The 19,455-nt window shown below is 40.7% G+C and overlaps 3 protein-coding genes and 1 long non-coding RNA gene across 6 annotated transcripts in view; 1 reads left to right on the top strand and 3 right to left on the bottom strand.

Annotated features, from left to right (window-relative positions):
• Nucleotides 1-135: 135 nt before the first annotated feature.
• Nucleotides 136-8,487, bottom strand: tmsb1 (thymosin beta 1). Of its 2 annotated transcripts, none has more exons than XM_034542879.1 (11): nucleotides 8,243-8,487; nucleotides 7,716-7,833; nucleotides 6,799-6,830; nucleotides 6,209-6,311; nucleotides 5,852-5,883; nucleotides 5,166-5,268; nucleotides 4,748-4,779; nucleotides 3,287-3,389; nucleotides 2,728-2,759; nucleotides 2,119-2,221; nucleotides 136-476 (listed from the first exon to the last, which is right to left on the bottom strand). In XM_034542879.1, the coding sequence occupies exons 2-11, from the start codon at nucleotides 7,816-7,818 to the stop codon at nucleotides 448-450; spliced, it is 672 nt and encodes a 223-aa protein (XP_034398770.1). In that variant the 5' UTR covers nucleotides 7,819-7,833; nucleotides 8,243-8,487; the 3' UTR covers nucleotides 136-447. The 2 variants fall into 2 exon arrangements, with proteins under 2 accessions (XP_034398770.1, XP_034398769.1); XM_034542878.1 differs by having other exon boundaries at nucleotides 7,716-7,830; nucleotides 8,243-8,482.
• Nucleotides 8,488-9,325: 838 nt separating this feature from the next.
• LOC117737156 (solute carrier family 25 member 53-like) lies at nucleotides 9,326-10,689 on the bottom strand. Its single transcript, XM_034542876.1, has 2 exons — nucleotides 10,437-10,689; nucleotides 9,326-10,226 (listed from the first exon to the last, which is right to left on the bottom strand). Exon 2 carries the CDS (start codon nucleotides 10,223-10,225, stop codon nucleotides 9,353-9,355), a length of 873 nt encoding a protein of 290 aa, XP_034398767.1. The 5' UTR covers nucleotide 10,226; nucleotides 10,437-10,689; the 3' UTR covers nucleotides 9,326-9,352.
• A 2,285-nt stretch (nucleotides 10,690-12,974) lies between these two features.
• On the bottom strand, nucleotides 12,975-17,798 carry prps1b (phosphoribosyl pyrophosphate synthetase 1B). Of its 2 annotated transcripts, none has more exons than XM_034542874.1 (7): nucleotides 17,471-17,612; nucleotides 16,879-17,068; nucleotides 16,134-16,232; nucleotides 15,801-15,925; nucleotides 15,441-15,614; nucleotides 15,090-15,249; nucleotides 12,975-14,875 (listed from the first exon to the last, which is right to left on the bottom strand). In XM_034542874.1, the coding sequence occupies exons 1-7, from the start codon at nucleotides 17,590-17,592 to the stop codon at nucleotides 14,783-14,785; spliced, it is 963 nt and encodes a 320-aa protein (XP_034398765.1). In that variant the 5' UTR covers nucleotides 17,593-17,612; the 3' UTR covers nucleotides 12,975-14,782. The 2 variants fall into 2 exon arrangements, with proteins under 2 accessions (XP_034398765.1, XP_034398766.1); XM_034542875.1 differs by having other exon boundaries at nucleotides 14,141-14,875; nucleotides 16,885-17,068; nucleotides 17,471-17,798.
• Nucleotides 17,779-19,455, top strand: part of LOC117737158 — a 30,045-nt gene continuing 28,368 nt past the window's right edge. Inside the window, exons 1-2 of the long non-coding RNA XR_004610019.1 lie at nucleotides 17,779-17,859; nucleotides 18,437-18,543. This is a non-coding gene — a long non-coding RNA (uncharacterized LOC117737158). The remainder of the gene's footprint in view (nucleotides 17,860-18,436; nucleotides 18,544-19,455) is intronic.

Here is a 19,455-nt window from a genome sequence, read left to right on the forward strand (position 1 = left end):
AATTTTAGACCATGTCCAGCATTTACATTATAATTACCTTTGTCCTGAGAATCTTTTCAAATACTTTTTAAAAAGACAGTTTGAAATACAAATGTTACTCAAAACATGTTTGATACATCCATTTTTATTAAGAAAAAAAAAACATCTTGTTATTTTTCATTACATTTTCTGAATGTTAACATTTACAAGAATATTGGTGGTATTGTTGACAATGCAACATCTTATATGGCTTCCCATTGGTACAATAATTCATTTTTGTTCCATTAAACCCTTTCTAAACAGCATGGAAAAAGCATTTACATGGGATTACAGATCTTACCCCATAGCATCAGCCCAAACACCATTTCTAATCAAACATGGCGGCACAGAAAACAGGCCGAGGTGGAGATGCTGGACAAGCAGGTAACGGGCAGGGCAGAGAGAGGAATCATGGCAGATGTATTTCAGTTACTTGGCTTTCTTCTCTTCTGCAATATCTGTGTGATCACAAGAGAGAGACAGATGAGGTGCTCAACCGATCACTTATGCTGGACACCAAAGATTAGTCCTCAACGGTTGTTTGGACAAGAAAACAAAACATAGCATGGCGTTTAAACATTAGCAACTAGGGTTGCTAAGGGGCGGAAAGTTTCCGGTAAATTTCCGCGGGAATTTTGGCTCTGGAATTTTGAAAAAAAAAAGAAGATGTGCCTAAGTTCTTTTGCAAAAGCATATAACAGGGAACTTAGGTGTAGTTGAGAACAAGACTATGCACGCCTAGCTCAGCTGGACCCTGAATGCAGCTGGTTGGGAACATTGTCTGCCAGAAACATAAACGTAAACATAAAACGTTCTGTTGTTTTTGAACGTCTGTCATCAGTGTTGCATCTGACCGTTTCAGCCCTATGCCTGGTAAGTGTGAGAGCGCCGAGTTGCGTAGAGGCCAAGAGCGGTATTGCAGACAGAGATTTCAATTATAGCTCGCAACATATTGAAAAATATAACTGAACTAGTTCATGCAACTTAGTTCAAAATTTTGAATTATGTGTGAACTATGAACTGAACTAGTTCATGTAGAAAGTGAACTTTCCCAACACTTTGTCATTACCTATCATATTGATTACTTGGTAAACTGAAGCCATGTTCATTTTAATACCAAGTTTATTTGTATACAGTCGACTAACTTTTTACAGCAGTGAGGAGGACGTTGATGAGGTCCAGGAAGAAAGCATTTAGATTCAGGGAAAAACACAAATGTGGCTTGGGGGGGTGGCGATCATAGGGAATACACCTTTTTTTATTCAATGTTCATGTTTTTGTTGTTCGATGAAAGAATAAAGTTCTACTCACAAAATGTCAAAAATGTCATTTTTAAAAGTTGTATTATAAATGTTTGCATTCATGTCTGCTTATGACAAGGTAAATACAGTTAAATTACCCAAACATTTTCAGTTTATTCCTGTTAATTCCCGTTTATTCCCATGGAAAGTTTCCAACTTTGAATATTCCCGGAATTTTGCAACCCTGTTAGCAACCTTGGAAGAGAAACAAAATCTTAAAAATCAAAGCTCCAGAGATATTACACATTTTAGTGTCTAGTATGGGGCAAGCTCCCAAAACACTGGATTCTCCATTTCCCATAATGCAACTCAATAACATCTTGTTAGGTAAATGCCAACTTTCTTTGGAACTCCACATTCCCAGTTTTTGACACAGGCTTTCAGTGATTGACCCGCTATTCCAGATCACTCCGACAGATTACAACAGCCCTCTTCAGAGCCACAGAAGACAGTATACAATTGTTTTCAAAGGCTGTAGAATGTGTCAAGGCGTGGCAGAGACATTATGTCAGTAAAAAAAAAAACAATACAATTTCATAAGGAACATTTTTAACAAAGCAGGTGCCTCCTTTCATTACAATATAGCATTGATCCTCCGACCCAAAGAAAAAGCTGACATGCACCAGTAGTGCCACCTGATTTAGTGCTTTGGTTGTTCCCCACTGGCAAAACAGCCAGGGCTGTTTGCCACACTTTAACTTAAACTCTTCCTTCTGCTTCATGTCAGTTTAGCATGAAGCAGAACAAGGACAAGCTCCCAGGAGAATATTTGGTTTAAGTGTGGGTCAGATAGACCTACCTTTTGCAGTTGGAAGAGGGTTTTTCTCATTGGTTTCAGTCTTCTTGAGCGTCTGCGTCTTGAACTGCTCCAGCTCTGCATTGATTGGCTCTTTCATAGCCTTCTAATGGAAAAAAAGTGGGAGAGAAAAAGCAAAAAAATCAACAGATTTCGAAAAATTGACATGATAAAAGGTTTAGAGAATGTACGAGAAACAATAAAAACACAATCATCATTTCATCACTTTAGATGGAGTATGAAATCAAGCTCCACCTCAAAAAAAAAAAAAAAAAAAGACAGGACTGGGCTGAACTCTAGAGTTATGATAGCCAGTCACAAGAAACAAGGATCTACTTTATGAAGTAAAAGCATAGTTTGAAAATTAAGGCTTTAATTTAGCAGTGAAAGAGAGTATGCATCAGTTAAAATGTCAGGATATACAAGACTAAAGCAAGACAAACATGATTTATGCTCAGTTCATGTTTGTAAAACTACAGAATTCAGGAAATTCACAGAAACCGAGTAAGAGGCGGAGATGACTGAGAAGATTCCTAATTGAAGGAAGAGCAGGTGACAGAGCAGGACTGAACGAGGGGAATATCCATCGGCGTGTACGTTCCAGGTACTTACCTCTTCGTTGGCTTGCTTCTCATCATCAATTACTGTGTGATCACAAGACAGACAGAGACAAAGATGAGGGGATCAATCTATAACTGAGCCGTAGGTTCATCAAAGATCAGTGATAATTTGTTGCCGGCACAAGAAAACCAATTGACACAGTACTCTGTATAGACATCATCAACCTGTAATAATACATTTAACACCCTAACTCTGATGGGCACAACACAGAACAATGCTAATCTAAAGCATCAACTATGGCGCAGAGGATTGTGGGTCAGAATAGCATGCTGGTTTGCATACTGCAAAAATGCATCTGGATGAATTAGGACATCCTGGTATTTTTGGCATACTGCATGTGACAGACTATGTATTAAAACATACTAAATAGTATGGTACTATGGGTATCGGAAACCAGTATACAATTGTTTTCACAGGTTATAGTACTCTCCATGAAAACTTAACGTTATGAGGTGCCCCTTTAATGTAATGTCTGTCTATTACTTCAGCAACAATGTAAAACACAAAGCCAAACAAGGAGCAGAAGAAATGTGATCAAGGGCGGATTTACCAGCTTTAGTTGGAAGAGGGTTTTTTTCTTTGGTTTCAGTCTTCTTGAGCGTTTTTGGATTAAACTCTCCCACCTCCGCATTGATTGGCTCTTTCTGAGCTTTCTAATGGAAAAAAGTGGGAGACAGAGAGCAAAGAAATTATAATTGAAATCAAAACCCAGTATGCAGTATGAAAACAAGCTCCACCTCAGTTTAAAAAAGACAGGACTGGTCTGAACTCTGGAGTTATGATAGCCAGTCACAAGAAACAAATACCTACTTTATGACGTACTGGCTCACGATGAACAAAAAGCTTTTGTGGCGTCACGTTACACCATACTGTTATTTACAGGTATTCAGTTCCACATGCATATGGGGATTAGAGGGCAACATGCTGTATTGAACCTTGAATCATGTGTAGTCATTGAATGGAAATGCCAATTTTATTTATATAAAAACTCAAACCTTTGTAGACTATCAGCAGGATTTTGAAGGCAATTCTGTATTGTAGCCAGAGCCAATGAAGGGATTTCAGTACAGTGTCTAATTCTATGATGTTTTTCCATATTTATCTCCATTTTATCCTGTGTTTGAGATTTTTGAAAAACACTAATTAAATGTAATGCATTATTATTATCATTATTAAGTACAGGAGTGATATGTTCAAATGTAGAGAATGTGTAATGTCTCTGGCTGCTGCATTGTGAATAAACTGGAGCTGTCCTACTGACTGGATAATCCTGTGAATAGAGCGATACAGTAGTCCAACCTGCTAGACCAATTCATGAATTTGAGATTGAGTTTGAGATTAATGGTAATATTTTTGTTTACGGTGATAAAAATCTGTTCTGGTGATGTGATTTTCAAAATTGAGATCAGAATCCAAAATACCGAGGCTTGTGCACTATATTTTAGAGACAATTATGCCGTTCGTGAATATATTTCCTGCCTCTGACTTTAAGGATCAACTGTGAATATAAAAAGGTTCAGCTGTAAAAGGTTTCTGGACATCCAGAAATTAGAACCATTACCCAAGTTAACAAGTTTGTTAACAGGACTGAGCTCATCGGAGGACAGGGAAATGTACAACTGTGTGTCATCAGCATATTAATGGTCTTATACAGTGTGTTTCTTTGTGATAAAACCAAGCAGGAAACGTGCAAAAGAGATAAGAAATTATAAATGCACACCAGGGCCAAAGAAGCGAACCGCAAGGAAGTAAGAGCACAGTTGTAAAAAGATATGGTCCATTTTAACGGGAAAAGTGTGTCTGCATGGGAAAAAATACGTTTTATGAGAACACAACATTTGTCCAGAAAATATAAGGAAAAAGACAGGCGACCATGTTTTTGCTTGCAACACTACACGGTTGAGAAATTCAGACAACCAAGGTGGAAATGATGGACAGGATTCATAATTGGAGTAAGCGCAAAGGACTGAATGAAAGAAATCATGGCAGGTACGTTGTTTCAGGTACTTACCTCTACGATGGCTATCTTCTCATCATCAATTACTGTGTGATCACAAGAGAGACAAAGATGAGGGGACCGATCTATAACTGAGCCGTAGGTTCAATCAACTCTCAAAGATCAGTGGTAATTTGTTGTTGGGACAAGAAATTAAATGAATTTGGATATGCTGGCATACTGCATGAGACATATTAAATCATTTTCTTGCATACTAAAAATAGTATGGTACTATGGGTATTGGAAGCCACCAGTATACAATTGTTTTCACAGGTTATATAGTACTCGGTGAAAAGTGAACTTAACTTTGTGTGTAAAATCTATGAGGTGCCCTTTTTAAGTTAATGTCTGTCTATTAATTCAGCAGCAATGTACAACACAAAGCCAAACAAGGATTGGAAGAAACATGATCAGGGCGGATCAGAACACCTACCAGCTTTAGTCGGAAGAGGGTTTTTTTCTTTTGTTTCAGTCTTCTTGAGCAAGTCTGGATTGAACTTCTCCACCTCTGCATTGATTGGCTCTTTCTGAGCTTTCTAGAAAGGAAATAAATGGGAGACAGAACGCAAAGAAATTATTGAAATTAAAACAGATTTAGAAAATGAATATGATAAAATATTGAGGATGTACGAGAAAGAAAAACAATCCCATCATCGTTTCATCACTCGAGATGCAGTATGAAAACACGCTCCACCTCAGTTTAAAAAAAAAAAACAGGACTGGTCGGAGTTATGATAGCCAGTCACAAGAAACAGCAAATACCTACTTTATGACGTACTGGCTCACGATGAACAAAAAGCTTTTATTTTTAAAAAAATTTAAAGAGATATGAATGGTAACATGTTTGTTTACGGTGATAAAAAAAAAAAAAAAAAAAAAAAAAAATCACTCTTCTGATTTTCAAAATTGAGATCAGTATCCAAAATACAGAGGCTTGCTCACTATATCTTACGAACGTGTGTCTGAAAAGGACAGACAACCAAGTTTTTGCTTGCACCACTACACTGTTGAGAAATTCACAGAAAACCAAGGCGGAGATGGACAGTATTCATAATTGGAGTAAGAGCAAAATGACTGAATGAAAGAAATCATGGCAGGTACGTTGTTTCAGGTACTTACCTCTACGATGGCTATCTTCTCATCATCAATTACTGTGTGATCACAAGAGAGACAAAGATGAGGGGACCGATCTATAACTGAGCCGTAGGTTCATCAACCATCAAAAGGTCAGTGCTAATTTGTTGGGATAAGAAATTAAATGAATTTGGACATCATGTGACAGACTATGTATTGGGACTGGAAACCACCAGTATACAATTGTTTTCACAGGTTATAGTACTCTCCATGAAAACTTAACTGTAAAATCTATGAGGTGCCCCTTAATGTAATGTCTGTCTATTACTTCAGCAACAATGTACAACACAAAGCCAAACAAGGATTGGAAGAAACATGATCAGGGCGGATCAGAACACCTACCAGCTTTAGTCGGAAGAGGGTTTTTTTCTTTTGTTTCAGTCTTCTTGAGCAAGTCTGGATTGAACTTCTCCACCTCTGCATTGATTGGCTCTTTCTGAGCTTTCTAGAAAGGAAATAAATGGGAGACAGAACGCAAAGAAATGATTGAAATTAAAACAGATTTAGAAAATGAATATGATAAAATATTTAGAGAATGCATGAGAGAATAAAAACACAATCCAATCATTTCATCACTTTAGATGGAGTATGAAATCAAACTCTGGCAAGACAGGACTGGGCTGAACTCTAGAGTTATGATAGCCAGTCACAAGAAACAAGTACCTACTTTATGAAGTAAAAGCATAGTTTGAAAATTAAGGCTTTAATTTAGCAGTGAAAGAGAGTATGCATCAGTTAAAATTTCAGGATATACAAGACAAACATGATTTATGCTCAGTTCATGTTTGTAAAACTACAGAATTCAGGAAATTCACAGAAACCGAGTAAAAGGCGGAGATGACTGAGAAGATTCCTAATTGAAGGAAGAGCAGGTGACAGAGCAGGACTGAACGAGGGGAATATCCATTGGCGTGTACGTTCCAGGTACTTACCTCTTCGTTGGCTTGCTTCTCATCATCAATTACTGTGTGATCACAAGAGAGACAAAGATGAGGGGATCAATCTATAACTGAGCCGTAGGTTCATCAACCTTCATCAAAGATCAGTGCCAATTTGTTGACAAGAAAACAATTTGATGGAGCACTGCATTTAAACATTATCATCCTGTAATACAATTTTAAAAACAATACCAAGCCATGATGATCTACAGCATCAGTGTCAAATATTATAGATGGGGTGCACAATATGAATATGCAGTAACTGGTGCAATAGATAGTTCCACTCTGAACACACAAGATAAACTAGGGAATAAAGTTATACTTTTAAGAAGAATGTCAAGTGACTAGGTAAGTACAGCAGGAAAGAGGAAGTCTTAAATGTTCCTTTTTAGTAAGGGGCAAGCTCCATAAACACTGGAGCCTCCATCTCCCATAATGCAACCAAATAGCATTCTTTGAGACAAATTAGTGCAACAGTAGATAGTGAGGTTGCTTTTAGTCAGATTGAGAACGCCCACTAAATCAGAGGCCAGCCACTCTCCCTTTGTGCACACACCCACAGATCTGAGGTGAGGCCTTTTTATTGTGTAGTGCAGTCTGGGCCACTGATTTATTGATCTAATAAAGTGACTACAATTAGGTTTTTTTTTAACTCCACCATCGGATAGCATGAAGCTCATTTGCTCCATGGCCTCTTAATGAAGACAGAGATCTTTTGATCAATGTTCCTTTGAACAGGTGGCATTAAGCAGAACAAGGACGACCTCTCAGGTAGCTGGGTGTGTACCTGTAGTTAATCAGTAAAGCAATGTTTGCAGTTGAAGATAGGAAGGAGTACAACTGTGATAAAGAAGGAGCGGAGGAAAAAAAGGAGAAACCTGGCACAAGGGCGGTTTCTCTGTAATACATACCCTGAGTCGTCGGAAGAGGGTTTTTTTCTTGCACTTGAGTCTTCTTCAGACTAGCTTTTTTAAACTTCTTCACCTCTTGGTTGACTGGACATGTGGTGCTCATTTTGGAAGAGTTCTACTGGGGAAAAGTGTGCGAGAAAGCAAGAAAAACACAGACTACCATTATCATTTCATCACTGAAGACGTTGTGCGCAGTCGTCGACATCCCCACACAGGTATGCAACTTAAGTCGGACATCGGTTTAAAACCGTGGAATTATTTAAACTAGTCACCATAAATAACATCCCGACTTCTCGCGATTAACAAACGCATACAAGGAAACCGCCCGCGAGCAGAAAGCCTATCAGACCACACCCCACAGTAGAACTGGGGAAAGGTTTGTTGAGGAAAGAGTTTGGCCTGTTGCGGAAATGTTGACTAACTTACAAAAAAAAACATTTTGACATTAATGATGTTTGCAGTACGTTACACTGTTTTTGTTTTGTGTGTACGAGCTAATAAACAGCGATAATTCCGAATGACTTTACCTGGTGCAGAAGTGTGCAGCGTCCTATGCAGGTAAAAAGGCTTCTGCGTAATAAGAAGTCCAAAGCCAACGCTTAAAGTAGAGACAAAACGCCCTTTCCCAAGCCAACATGGACACCACGCTCTAGCTCCTATTGGCTCCCAACGCCCAGTAGGCGGATTTTGATTGGACAATCTAGGTGCCTGGGCATAAACGACAGCTGCCAGTACTTGTTGAGGAATGTTGCAATCGTTCGGATCACTTGGTCCTCCCCTTACCTGCGTAGAGTAACGCACAACTGCTGGACATCCATTTTGGTGGATCGGGCTGTTTCTTTTATTTTACATGCACCTCCACCATCTAGTGGACGGCCCGTGACATGACATGGTTTGACAAACATATTACATTTTAACAAAAACTTACAGCACAGAAACGTTTGAAATGCATGATGGATACGATTCATTTATAAATGCACTTTGAGAGAGAAAAGTCTGCATTCTGCAGTTATTATTATTATTATGATGATGTTATCCCCTGTTGATTTATGGGGTGGACATTTTCTTATTATCTGTCTTGGTGTAAGTCTCTTTAAACTGAAATTAGGAATACTGAGAAAAACAGAACTTGTTTTTGTTGGTTTGATTATTTGCTGCAGCAAAGGCTCATTGATCGTACGGAGTGCTGGCAGTCTGCATGAACAAGAACCATTTAAACCACAAGGAGAGCAAAGGTGGGGGCTCTTAGTTCCTGAAAACACAACAATTGCTCATAAAATAACTTGAACGTATAGACATGGGGTAAAATGTGTGAGATGCAAACAACAGTGAGATGTCAAAGCGAGAGGCTGCTCTCGTGCACTTCCTAAATAATTGCAGGATCAGACATTGAGTGCAGAAGGGAGGGGTGAGTAGCTAGAGCGAGAACGCACTCTGGTACAAGTTCTTGTGTTTGTGGCCGGAACTAAGTCTCGTATCATATGCAAGCACAATAGAAAATGTTTTACCATCACATTTCACAGGTATACTTGGAGGTTACAGACAGGTGGTAGACCTTTCCCAGTCAAACATTTAATGTAAAAATAAATAAATAAATAAAACACAAAAAGAAAAAGCTATTGTTTATTGGCATTTCATCAGTTTGAACGTTTCTGGTGCGTGTCGTAGATAGCAGTGGCGATTCCCCATGTAATGCATGATCTCAAAATAACCAGTGAGCCTCCTCTGTACAGCAGAGCAACACTCCGCTGCCGAGATTCCCACAGCATCCTCCAACAAGCCATGACTCCTTTCACCTCCCCTCCCATCTGCGCCTGCATGTTTGCCACCAGCACAGAAAGTGGGTAAAGAGTCAAGCTGATGACCATGGAGGTCAGTGTCCCCGAGATGAAGGAGGAAACCCCTGGAGAAAGCCCCTGTGCCTCCACGGCAGCACACACCGGCCCCTTCAGGCCAAAGTAGAGGGAGCTGCCTAGAGTGTTGCGGGCTGTGATGGGCAGCAAGGCTCTGTAGTACCCCAAGGCCGGTCTCTGTGCCTTCAGCCTGACAAGAACACTCTTCAGTGTCGGTACACGGCGGTCATTTTGTCCGTTTTGCAACACATTCTGGACGCGCTCAAAGGGGGTAAAAACCACAGCTTCTACCAAACCTGCACCAAAACCAGCCAGAGCAGGCAGGGCAGAGGAGAGGATGACTTGTTGTGATGACAGGGAGAGCTGGTGGAGGAGGGTGTCCTGGAGGCCAAAGAGCAGCGTGCCATTCAGGGTTCTCATGAGTAATGGCGGGGCCACGCCCCTGTAGAGCTTTGCAGGTCCCTCTTTGAGGAGCTGTCCCACTGCCCGGTGAACCGATGTGTTGTGGATTTGTTGACGGAAGACAGTTTTGTAGACAGGGAAGATAATTAAGGTGGATATCAAGCTGGAGGTCCCTCCATGCAAGTAGCTGTGGAAACAAACCATTTTATCCCCGAGGCCCCCTTCATCTTGTTCATGGTCAGGGCTTCCTGCCATCCTTGAGTGGAGCAAAAATGTAATCACAAATAATATCAGTTACTAACAAAAGGACAGTCATACTGATACTGCCTATAAAGAATAAGAATAAATACAACTGAAACTTAAAGGTAGAAAACCACAGCCAAAGAAGTGACACTTAAACCATATATTAATGTATAGGCTTAACATCATAGAGAGATCATAAAAGTCTGAGATGCGTTTTACTTACTTAATCAGCAATCACTAGCGAGCAAGAAGAATAAAAAAACCCCCACTAAATATATAGTCTGCTTAAATGTCCTCCCTCTACTGCTGGAAGATGAAGGCAGCACGCGCGTCTATTTGTTCTCCTTTCACTGCGCGTATAGAGTTCATTTCGGGTTATTCTCCTCGTTTCTACCCGAAAACAGGAAACATTAAATGTCAGACCTCATCCAAAAACAGGTAACAGCTTCGGTATCAAGGAGACAGGGCTGAATGAGCGTACGCTGCCGGTGTCGGTGATTGGCCCGCCTCTTCTAGAATAACGATTGGTCAAAACGGACTACGTCACGTGGTTGGCGATTGGTTAATGCAGTGGTTCCCAAAGTGGGGGTCGCGACCCCTAGGGGGGCGCGGTGGTACTACAGGGCGGTCGAGGCTTCATCACCAACCCACACACACAGACGCACACATACACCGGTAAAACAATATAAAATAACCGACGTGACATGCACTGTGTTCCAACGACGCCACCAGAGCGGCTCATGTGACAGACCGACTGTGGCAAAACCAGCGAGAGCGAGAGCGAGCGCGCGCGAGCGAGAGAGCCATCCAATGTTCCTATATCATCAAAGGGGGTCTTGACAGAAAAAGTTTGGGAACCACTGGGTTAATGTGTTAATCAATCAAAGTGTTTTCTTTCTTCGGAACGTGGGTGTGTTTCATGTGAAAAATCATAACAGGCCTACTACTGCAATTATTTTTTATTTAGTTTTCCCTTTGACAAACACAGACGTCATGGGTTTAATAACAGACACTATATTTGGATTTTAACAGTTCAATAATAGTCTAAATGCTGTTTCAAGGCATTCTTATTCTCCACACCATAAAGTGCTGGCTGGAGAAAACTGAGGCCTACGGACATCATTGATGACATCTACCCAGGGACTGCAGATCGAAATTAGTTTCTTGCCACTACTGTATTGTGCACTGTTTTAACAAAAGCCATCCATTGTCCTCGTTCAGGGGTCAGCAACCCGCGGCTACCGAGGATCTTAAGGATCTCCTTAACAGTTCAAATATTGACACACAATATTGTGAAATTATAAAAGTAATCATTTCATTTGAGCTGACTTTCAATTAAAAACAGTACAGTAGTGTAACTTCATACATTATGTTATTTCATATAATGTCCAAAATAATTTTCTTGACTTTTTATATCAAATTGGACAAACCATTGCTTAAATATGTCTCTATCTCTGTGCTGCACAAGCCCCCGTACCGTAACACCATGAATAGAGGTCCATTACATTTCCGGCAGTCGCTCACTTGACCTCTTTACCTTCCTTAGCATTCTCGGTGCTGCTGTGAAGCAACTGGGGGTTCAGTATCTTGTTAAAGGACACCTTGACATGCTGGTATCGAACCTGACCCATGAGCCACACATATGGGGCTGCATAGTTGTGTTTACACATGCCACTGTATTTTCTTTCTCTTCATAAGATGTTGATGTTGTTATAACGGGTAAAATAGCAATACAATGGCAAGAATTGTCTTTATTCTTCTATAATTTCATAAATACAACAAACTATATAGTTGTACATATATTACTATATATATATACACACACACAACTTTATAAGCTGTGATATCAAATAGCAAATTATATTTGGTGGAAAATAGGGCAAAATGGCTTTGGATAGGAAAGATTGCTGACCCTGTCCTAATTGTATTTCATTTTTCTATACTGATCTTAAATGCATAATATCATACCTGCAAACTCATAAGGGGTGAAAAAGGTGACACCAAACTTCATTGCGGCAAACCATGTTTGGTCGCCACACCACATCCACGTCGTTTGATGAAACCTGAAGCTTTTATGACTACGGTCTTTTAATTGTTCTGACCAACATTCTGAACTGATCTGATTAAGAACATAGAAACACGTCGTACGGTAATAGTAAACATTTTGGACAGAACCAATACGGGATTGAGGTTTCATGCCTAGCCCCTCCTTTTCAGTAATCTATTATGAGAACTTACATTTAAAAAAAGCACAAACAGGGACATTTAAATGCATGTTTGCATTCTCCGTTTCTTGTACAACAAATGAAAATTAGCATTAGGGAGGGGGACCAAGACTCTTTACACACACACTCCCATTTTGTGTCTATACACAAACGTCCTCGAAGTCTCTCGTGTCCGTGGATGCAAGGCTGCACATGGTAGGGTCCATACGAGTTGGGCTGCTGAGGATGTGTGACACCTTTAGGGATGCAGGGTCCACATTCACCAACAATACCCAGGTCTGTCTTGACTAAATTGCTCGGACGCCATTACCCCACAAAAGTAAAACATTCAAGGCTCGTTTTCCATGCTGATGAACCTTAACCTTTTACTAATAGACACCGAGCAGGGGTTTTGTGAACAGAAATGGCAGCCACTTTTACTCTTGATATCTCTCTTTTGCTTTGTCCTTGGCATTGGGTACCAGAAGTTAATGTATAATATATTGTTATATGCCTAAATATAAGATGCAATAATCCAGAAACAAAACAAGTGCCAGTTTTAAGATTTTAGGCATATTTCATTTTTATTAAGAACGCATCCTCAGATAACCGGTGCATTCACTCTACTAAAGTAAACACAAAGCTTTGGAAATGCACATTGACAAATCCTTCCTCCATACAAAAAGACAAAAATGAAAAAGAAAATAAAACGCAGGTGAACATTTCTTAAGGACGCTCCAGCCTGCAGAGACCCCAAACAGCTTCTCTATAAATAGCCCATCAAGTAGAACCTCCTGGTCACACCCCATTCAATGGAGGGCACTTCAAAAGTTGAAATAAACATCCCAGAACATATTTTACTGCCTAAGAAGACACAAGAAAGTTCTTCATCCGGTGAGAAATTAAACACAGCTCAATGGGAGGAACGGGGTGGGGAGGAGGAGACTGGAGGAAAAAGTAATTCCATTTCAGACTGCTGAGGCACTCTTGGGTTGAGTGGAGCTTCAGTGGCACTGTAAACTAGTTTAATACACATTCACTTCATCAATTATATTCTTTTAAACTGCAGAGAACACAGGAGCAACATGAACAACTACACCAGTTCATTGTAACAAAAAGCAATGTAACAGCTTTGTATGGCAGATGCATCTCCTGACCATTGGAACCAGCCAGGGATATTCATACAAGCTTGTTGACCATATATTTTTAAAAGAAACCTGAGGGCTGTACTACAAAGCAAGATTTGTGGGTTAGCAAGGAGTTGAGCCTAAAGCCAGAAATTGCCGTTTTACAAAGACGGCTCTCTTTTAACCCGACTAGATCGCCATGGGAAGTCATGCTGCAGACCTAACCTGGTCCGGAGCAGTTTAAGCTTGAAATTGGCTATAAATCACCTTTCACTAATCAACTTCTTATGCAATACCTTATGCAAACTTGTAGAGCCATAAAGTTACATTGATGAAACTGAACACAGTCTTGCTATTACAGTATCACAAACTGTGCATCGCATTGCCACAGGAACCTATATGCATTCAGTTGGTGATGCAGAAAATCGAAGTATGAATACAGATTTATTGTATTCACAAGGTTGTTGCAGCTCTGTAGTGTTCTCTGGCCATTTGCCCACATTGGCTTGAAGAAGCCAAAGCAGTTCACTATATTATTAATCAGTATGACCTCTACTTGCATATGAAGTGCAGTACAATGCCTTCAGACCATTACATTACCACTTTGGATGTTTTTATGCTCGGTCCTGATTTGTGGAAGTCCGTTTTACACTGCCGGTATTTCAACTAATACAACAGATTAGAAAATATAGTAATCTATTGGCATTCAACATCATTAATGTTCAATCAAATTAATTTAAATTTGTTTGGACCAAAACAGAGTGCGATATAAAGCCTGGGTCGACAAAGCAAGTTGATGACGCATTTTCCGTTATCTCTGATCAGGGTTAGTCGAGCTAGCGAAGGCAAAGAACCATGGCCGTTGAACCCTCTTTGTAGTACAGCCCTCTGGAGAGGTGACATGGTCAGGAGAAACTCTGTACCTAAATGTTATGAAGGGGGGGAGGGGGGAGTTCACAGTGGATAAACACCTATTTATCCAAGTACAATAAATATCCTGGCCTAAATTGGTAGGTTGCAATTGCTTTGGTGCCCAGACACGAAGGGACACTGCTCAAGGGGGAAGGGGACTTAAGTGGGGGGGTCAGCATTAGTACTAACAGACATGACAGTTCATCTTTTTTTTTCCCTTTCTTTTTTCAGTTAGTTAGCAGAACATCTTTGCGAATGGATGTGTTTGGGTTGGAGAATTCCCTCTTCTCTTATTTGGTGTAACAGCGCAAAGTAGACATCATTTGTTACAAGGGAACGTGGCTGAAAAGGTACGACACAGACTCGCCGTTGTGAGTTCTACGGATGGCCTCGGCAAGGATCATGGAGATGTCAATAACCTGGGAGGGAGAGGATGGGTTGTTGTGAATATAACAAGACAGCATATTTGTTTACCGAATCAAATAGAAATACCCAAATCTAGCTTCTCAAACTGAGGAATAGTGCCTTTATTTTATAAAACTTTAAATGAGCTCTTTGTTAGGTAATTATGCATTTCACTACTCTGGGTTACATTTAAAAAGGTAATCTAGATTCTAAATGCTGTATCCTGACCTGTATTTTGGGACAATGCTTCATCTTCTCCTCCTGAGGGATTGTATTGGTGACCACCACAGCTTCAAAGCAGGCATTGTTGATGCGTGAGATAGCTGGGCCAGAGAAGATGCCATGGGTTAGGATGGCATACACCTTGGTGGCACCAGCAGAAATTAATCTATAGAGAGAAACACAGTATAATGTTCCACATGACTGGTTATATCTATATCAATTCAGTAATGATCTTTCAAAAGATAGTTTGACATTAGGACCCTGTAACACACAGTAGCCCTCTTGTCTGGGATCAAGGCTTTTTATGATGAAAAGTTCTAAACGTTTTTACCGCAAGAGGTAAATAAAAGGGCTTACTTGTCAGCAGCATGACAGACTGTGCCACATGTGTCAGCCATGTCATCCACTAGAATAGCGACTCGATCGGTCACATCTCCAACGAGAACCATGCGGTCCACCTCATTTGCCTTCTTCCTCTCCTTGTGAATAAGGGCAAAGTCCACATTCAGCCTGTCTGCTATGGAGGTGACTCTGCAAAGGGAGAGAATAATGTCCACAAATCAAAGCATGCTAAAGATTAGAATGCTGTAAACACACACGTCAAATGAAATCCTTGTCAGAAATAAGTAAAGCACACAAAAGTTTAATCTAAAGTCAATTCCAGAGGAGACGCTCAAGGGTAGAACACCTACAGTATGGCAAGTGTTACTGGCATACCTCTTGGCTCCTCCGGCATCGGGCGAAACAATGGTACAGTTTTTCCATTCAGGGATGTTCTCTTTGATCCATTTCAGCACAGCTGGTTCTGCATATAAATTATCCACAGGGATATCAAAGAATCCCTGGAAAGAGATATATGGACTTGGGTTAATGAGTTGAATACAAAGGACCAACACAAGGCTCATATTGCCCTTTGTTGACATCTATATAAACCAGGTTATGGAAGTCAAGTTTCTAATGTAGGTCAGAAAATAAATCACACAAAGGACAGATTATTGGCAGGACACTGAATAGGATGCACTTGTTGAAGTCTACTTTTGTGCTGCTCACCTGTATCTGTGAGGCATGCAAGTCCATGGTAATAATGTGGTCAGCGCCTGATACCGACAACATGTTGGCCACCAACTTAGCAGAAATAGGAGCGCGGCTCTGCAATGAAAATAGATCTCTTCAGTCACGTGGAAAAAGTAAACTGGCCAGCATTGCTTGTTTCTAAAAATAAACAGTCAAGCTTATTCATTCAGTAAAGTTATGCCAGTAAATGTATTACAATCTTTTAGACTCTAGACCTCAAATTAGTTATCGATACTCATTAATTGTTTTACTTCTATTGCTACAGGTGATAACACAATATATATAACCGGTAGGTACAGCAGTCAAAGTTAAAAATAAATTTGATTGGCCCAACTGCATAATGGCTTTTAACATAGGAAAAAAAAAAAAACTCCACTACAGGCTACATAACAAACTCGTGAAAAGCCTGGGTAATTTGTAGTTTTGCATGACAATAAAAACAGGAGAGTTGAGTGTAAAACATTCCATTCATGCAATATCAATACAATGTTGGAATGGGAGTGAATAGCAGGCAAATAGCAAGAAGCCAAGGAAAAAACCAAACAAAAAAAACAGGAAGTGCAGTTTATTCAGCAAAGCACAGAGAAAGGAAACAACACATACAAAAAAGAAAGCACATATGCCTTGTCAAGAGGTTACTGATGGGCATGGCTGCAGGCTTCTTGTCATGATGCTGGATGGCAAATGGCATGACAGAAGTAATTAGACAGATATCCCTCACCCCCACCTTGTCCTTCTTGTCTTGCCGGGCATACGGAAAGCAAGGGATGACAGCCGAGACCCTGGAGGCAGAGGCAATCTTGCAGGCGTTGATCATGATCAGCAGCTCCATCAAATTGTCATTGATCTCCCCACAGCCACTCTGCACGATGTAGACGTCCTCCCCACGAACGCTCTCCCCGATCTCCACGCTGCCCCAGGAGAGAGAGGCGACAAGACAAACGGCACTCAGTGCCATGGGGTGGATCACGCCGTGGCAAGCAGGAAATTACGAAACAGTAACCCATGGCGTGTGATATTAAACATGTGCTACATTGGGGGAAAGCGCATCATGACGAGTCTCAAGAGGAGATAGCATTATAACTGCAGTTTACTGCGGGGAGCGAGGTGGCTTTGTTAGCATTTTGAGCAACAACGCGCCATGCGTGGACTACAAGTTCCGAACAACACTGCGCGGCAATTTCACCATGACACCACGTTTCTAATTAAATAACGCTACGCATGTCCAGGCTACAACGTTTGCGCAGCGGGTCCCCTTTGGCTGTACGCGTCTATACAGTAGCACCACCTGCACACAACTACGTACAACTCACCATGTTTCTTGGTTGCTAAATTTCTTCGTAACGACCTTCCCTAGCTCGAGACCCAGGCGGTCTGCTATTTTCTGAGACAGGTCCGGATGTGAGCTCCCGCTAAATATTTTGATATTCGGCATTTTGTTGCGGTCCAGTGCGTCGTTGAGTCCGAGCGGTCAGCGGCAGCTGTCGAGTCCGCGACAACAACTGGATATCGGTTAACGTTTGATGAGCAACTCTTATCGAGCTGTAGACTGTTCCCTACCTATCCACCATTATGTCCCACACATCACGCGTACGGCGCTTCCTCACGAAGCGGCGCGCACGCTTTCCTTTACGTTCTGCCGCGATGACGTCACTCCGGTCAGAGGAAACCTGGAACAGGGGCAAGTGAGCGCGCGATCGAGGTACGTCCACGGATAGTCGTCGCTGTTGCGAGCTTTACATGCTATTGCGAATTAGAAGTATTGTGAGTGAACGCTAATACAGTGTTTTACAGATACACCGAGTTTTAACGGCCCGTTGTCATTGTCCTGTCCTTATTGCCACACATTTGTAGAGTCATTTCAAAACGGTTTAATAAGAAACACGGATATTGGCATTAAGGTAACATGAGTCACAGCGGAAAAGCATATGTGTATATTTATTGACATTAACTATGGTAGCATCCCACTTAGCTTAGGTGAGTTCCTGTTTTTAGCATGCTGGCTCACTGGAAAAGCTAATCTGACACCTTGAAAAACTGAGCCAGTGTTACGTTATCAGTTTTACCTGTGCATTTCCTCCAACATGTCTGCTTTATTACATGTCTATAGATTGGGAATCTGCTGTAAATGTAGACTTTTGTATTCACCTCCTCTACTGATACGTGGAGGCCACTGCAGTGAATTTGTAGGCCAAAGCACGTGTTGGATATAGTTCTATTTACCCTGTCTAGTTTCAGAGGTAACACAACTGCTCATTCCCCTTGGTTTGTCATTAAAGGTAAATCTCTCTGACGTGTGCCTGGCTGGCCCTCCATTCAAGACCTCAGCAACAACCTGGCAAACTTTGGGACTTTAACAAATGTGCTTCACCAAAATGCAGAAGTGGTAAGTAGGCTTATACGCCTTTTCACTGCATCCTGTCAAAGTAGCAACATCCCAAGCGTTACTAATAACGTCAATTAAAATGTCCCAGTAGGCCTTATAAGCCCAGGAAGTGTGACAGTGAGCCAGCATGCCCAATACCAAGACCTCCTAATGTGACATTTCACACTGACTACAGTCAATAACGTCTGTTAACTATTAGCAGTGGCATATTACTGTGTTTAATTTTGACTGGTGTGTGAGAAGTCTAACAACCACAAACAGCTGTATTTTTAGTGGATTATCTTTCTTGTTTACAGTTTTGTAAATGATAAAAAAAATGTATTACAATTGTATGGCAAAGAGGCGCAAGAGAGTCTGGTGGTTGGCTCCGCTTCAATCTGCTTTTTAAATGTTTATGAATAATATATATTTTCTAATAAAACCAATCTAAATTGTCAACAACACAAAACAATGTTACTGTCAGTGGTTAGTGTTGTGTCTAGGTGTGCACTGGTAAGTAAACAACAAGCAGCAAGAACCTAGACTTTCGGTATATTTATCTTTCACTGGACGTCATTTGCTTGAAGCCATTCTAATGGGCAAATTGTCACTACGGAAAGTTTACTGCATGCAATGTCATTTCCAAATTCTCTGAAAGAGTTTATATTATATACTTTATTGCTCGTAAAACATGAGTTAACTTTGTACACAGACAGAAGACCACAGTGACGACAAGATCATTGACAGTAAATAAAGACATGAATGAATAGGTTCACATAAATAAACAATGGATTAAGCCGTGGCAGGCTCATTGTGTGAATGGAACACAGACAAATCCACAGTTTAGCAAAGCAACTGAACAATGACAAACCACAGAAAATGTTTATCAGAATGTTAAAATGTCCAAGAGCTTATGAGAAAACATTGTCTGAT

This window comes from Cyclopterus lumpus, chromosome 10 (genome assembly GCF_009769545.1).
Source record: "Cyclopterus lumpus isolate fCycLum1 chromosome 10, fCycLum1.pri, whole genome shotgun sequence".
Taxonomy (NCBI): Eukaryota; Metazoa; Chordata; class Actinopteri; order Perciformes; family Cyclopteridae; genus Cyclopterus; species Cyclopterus lumpus.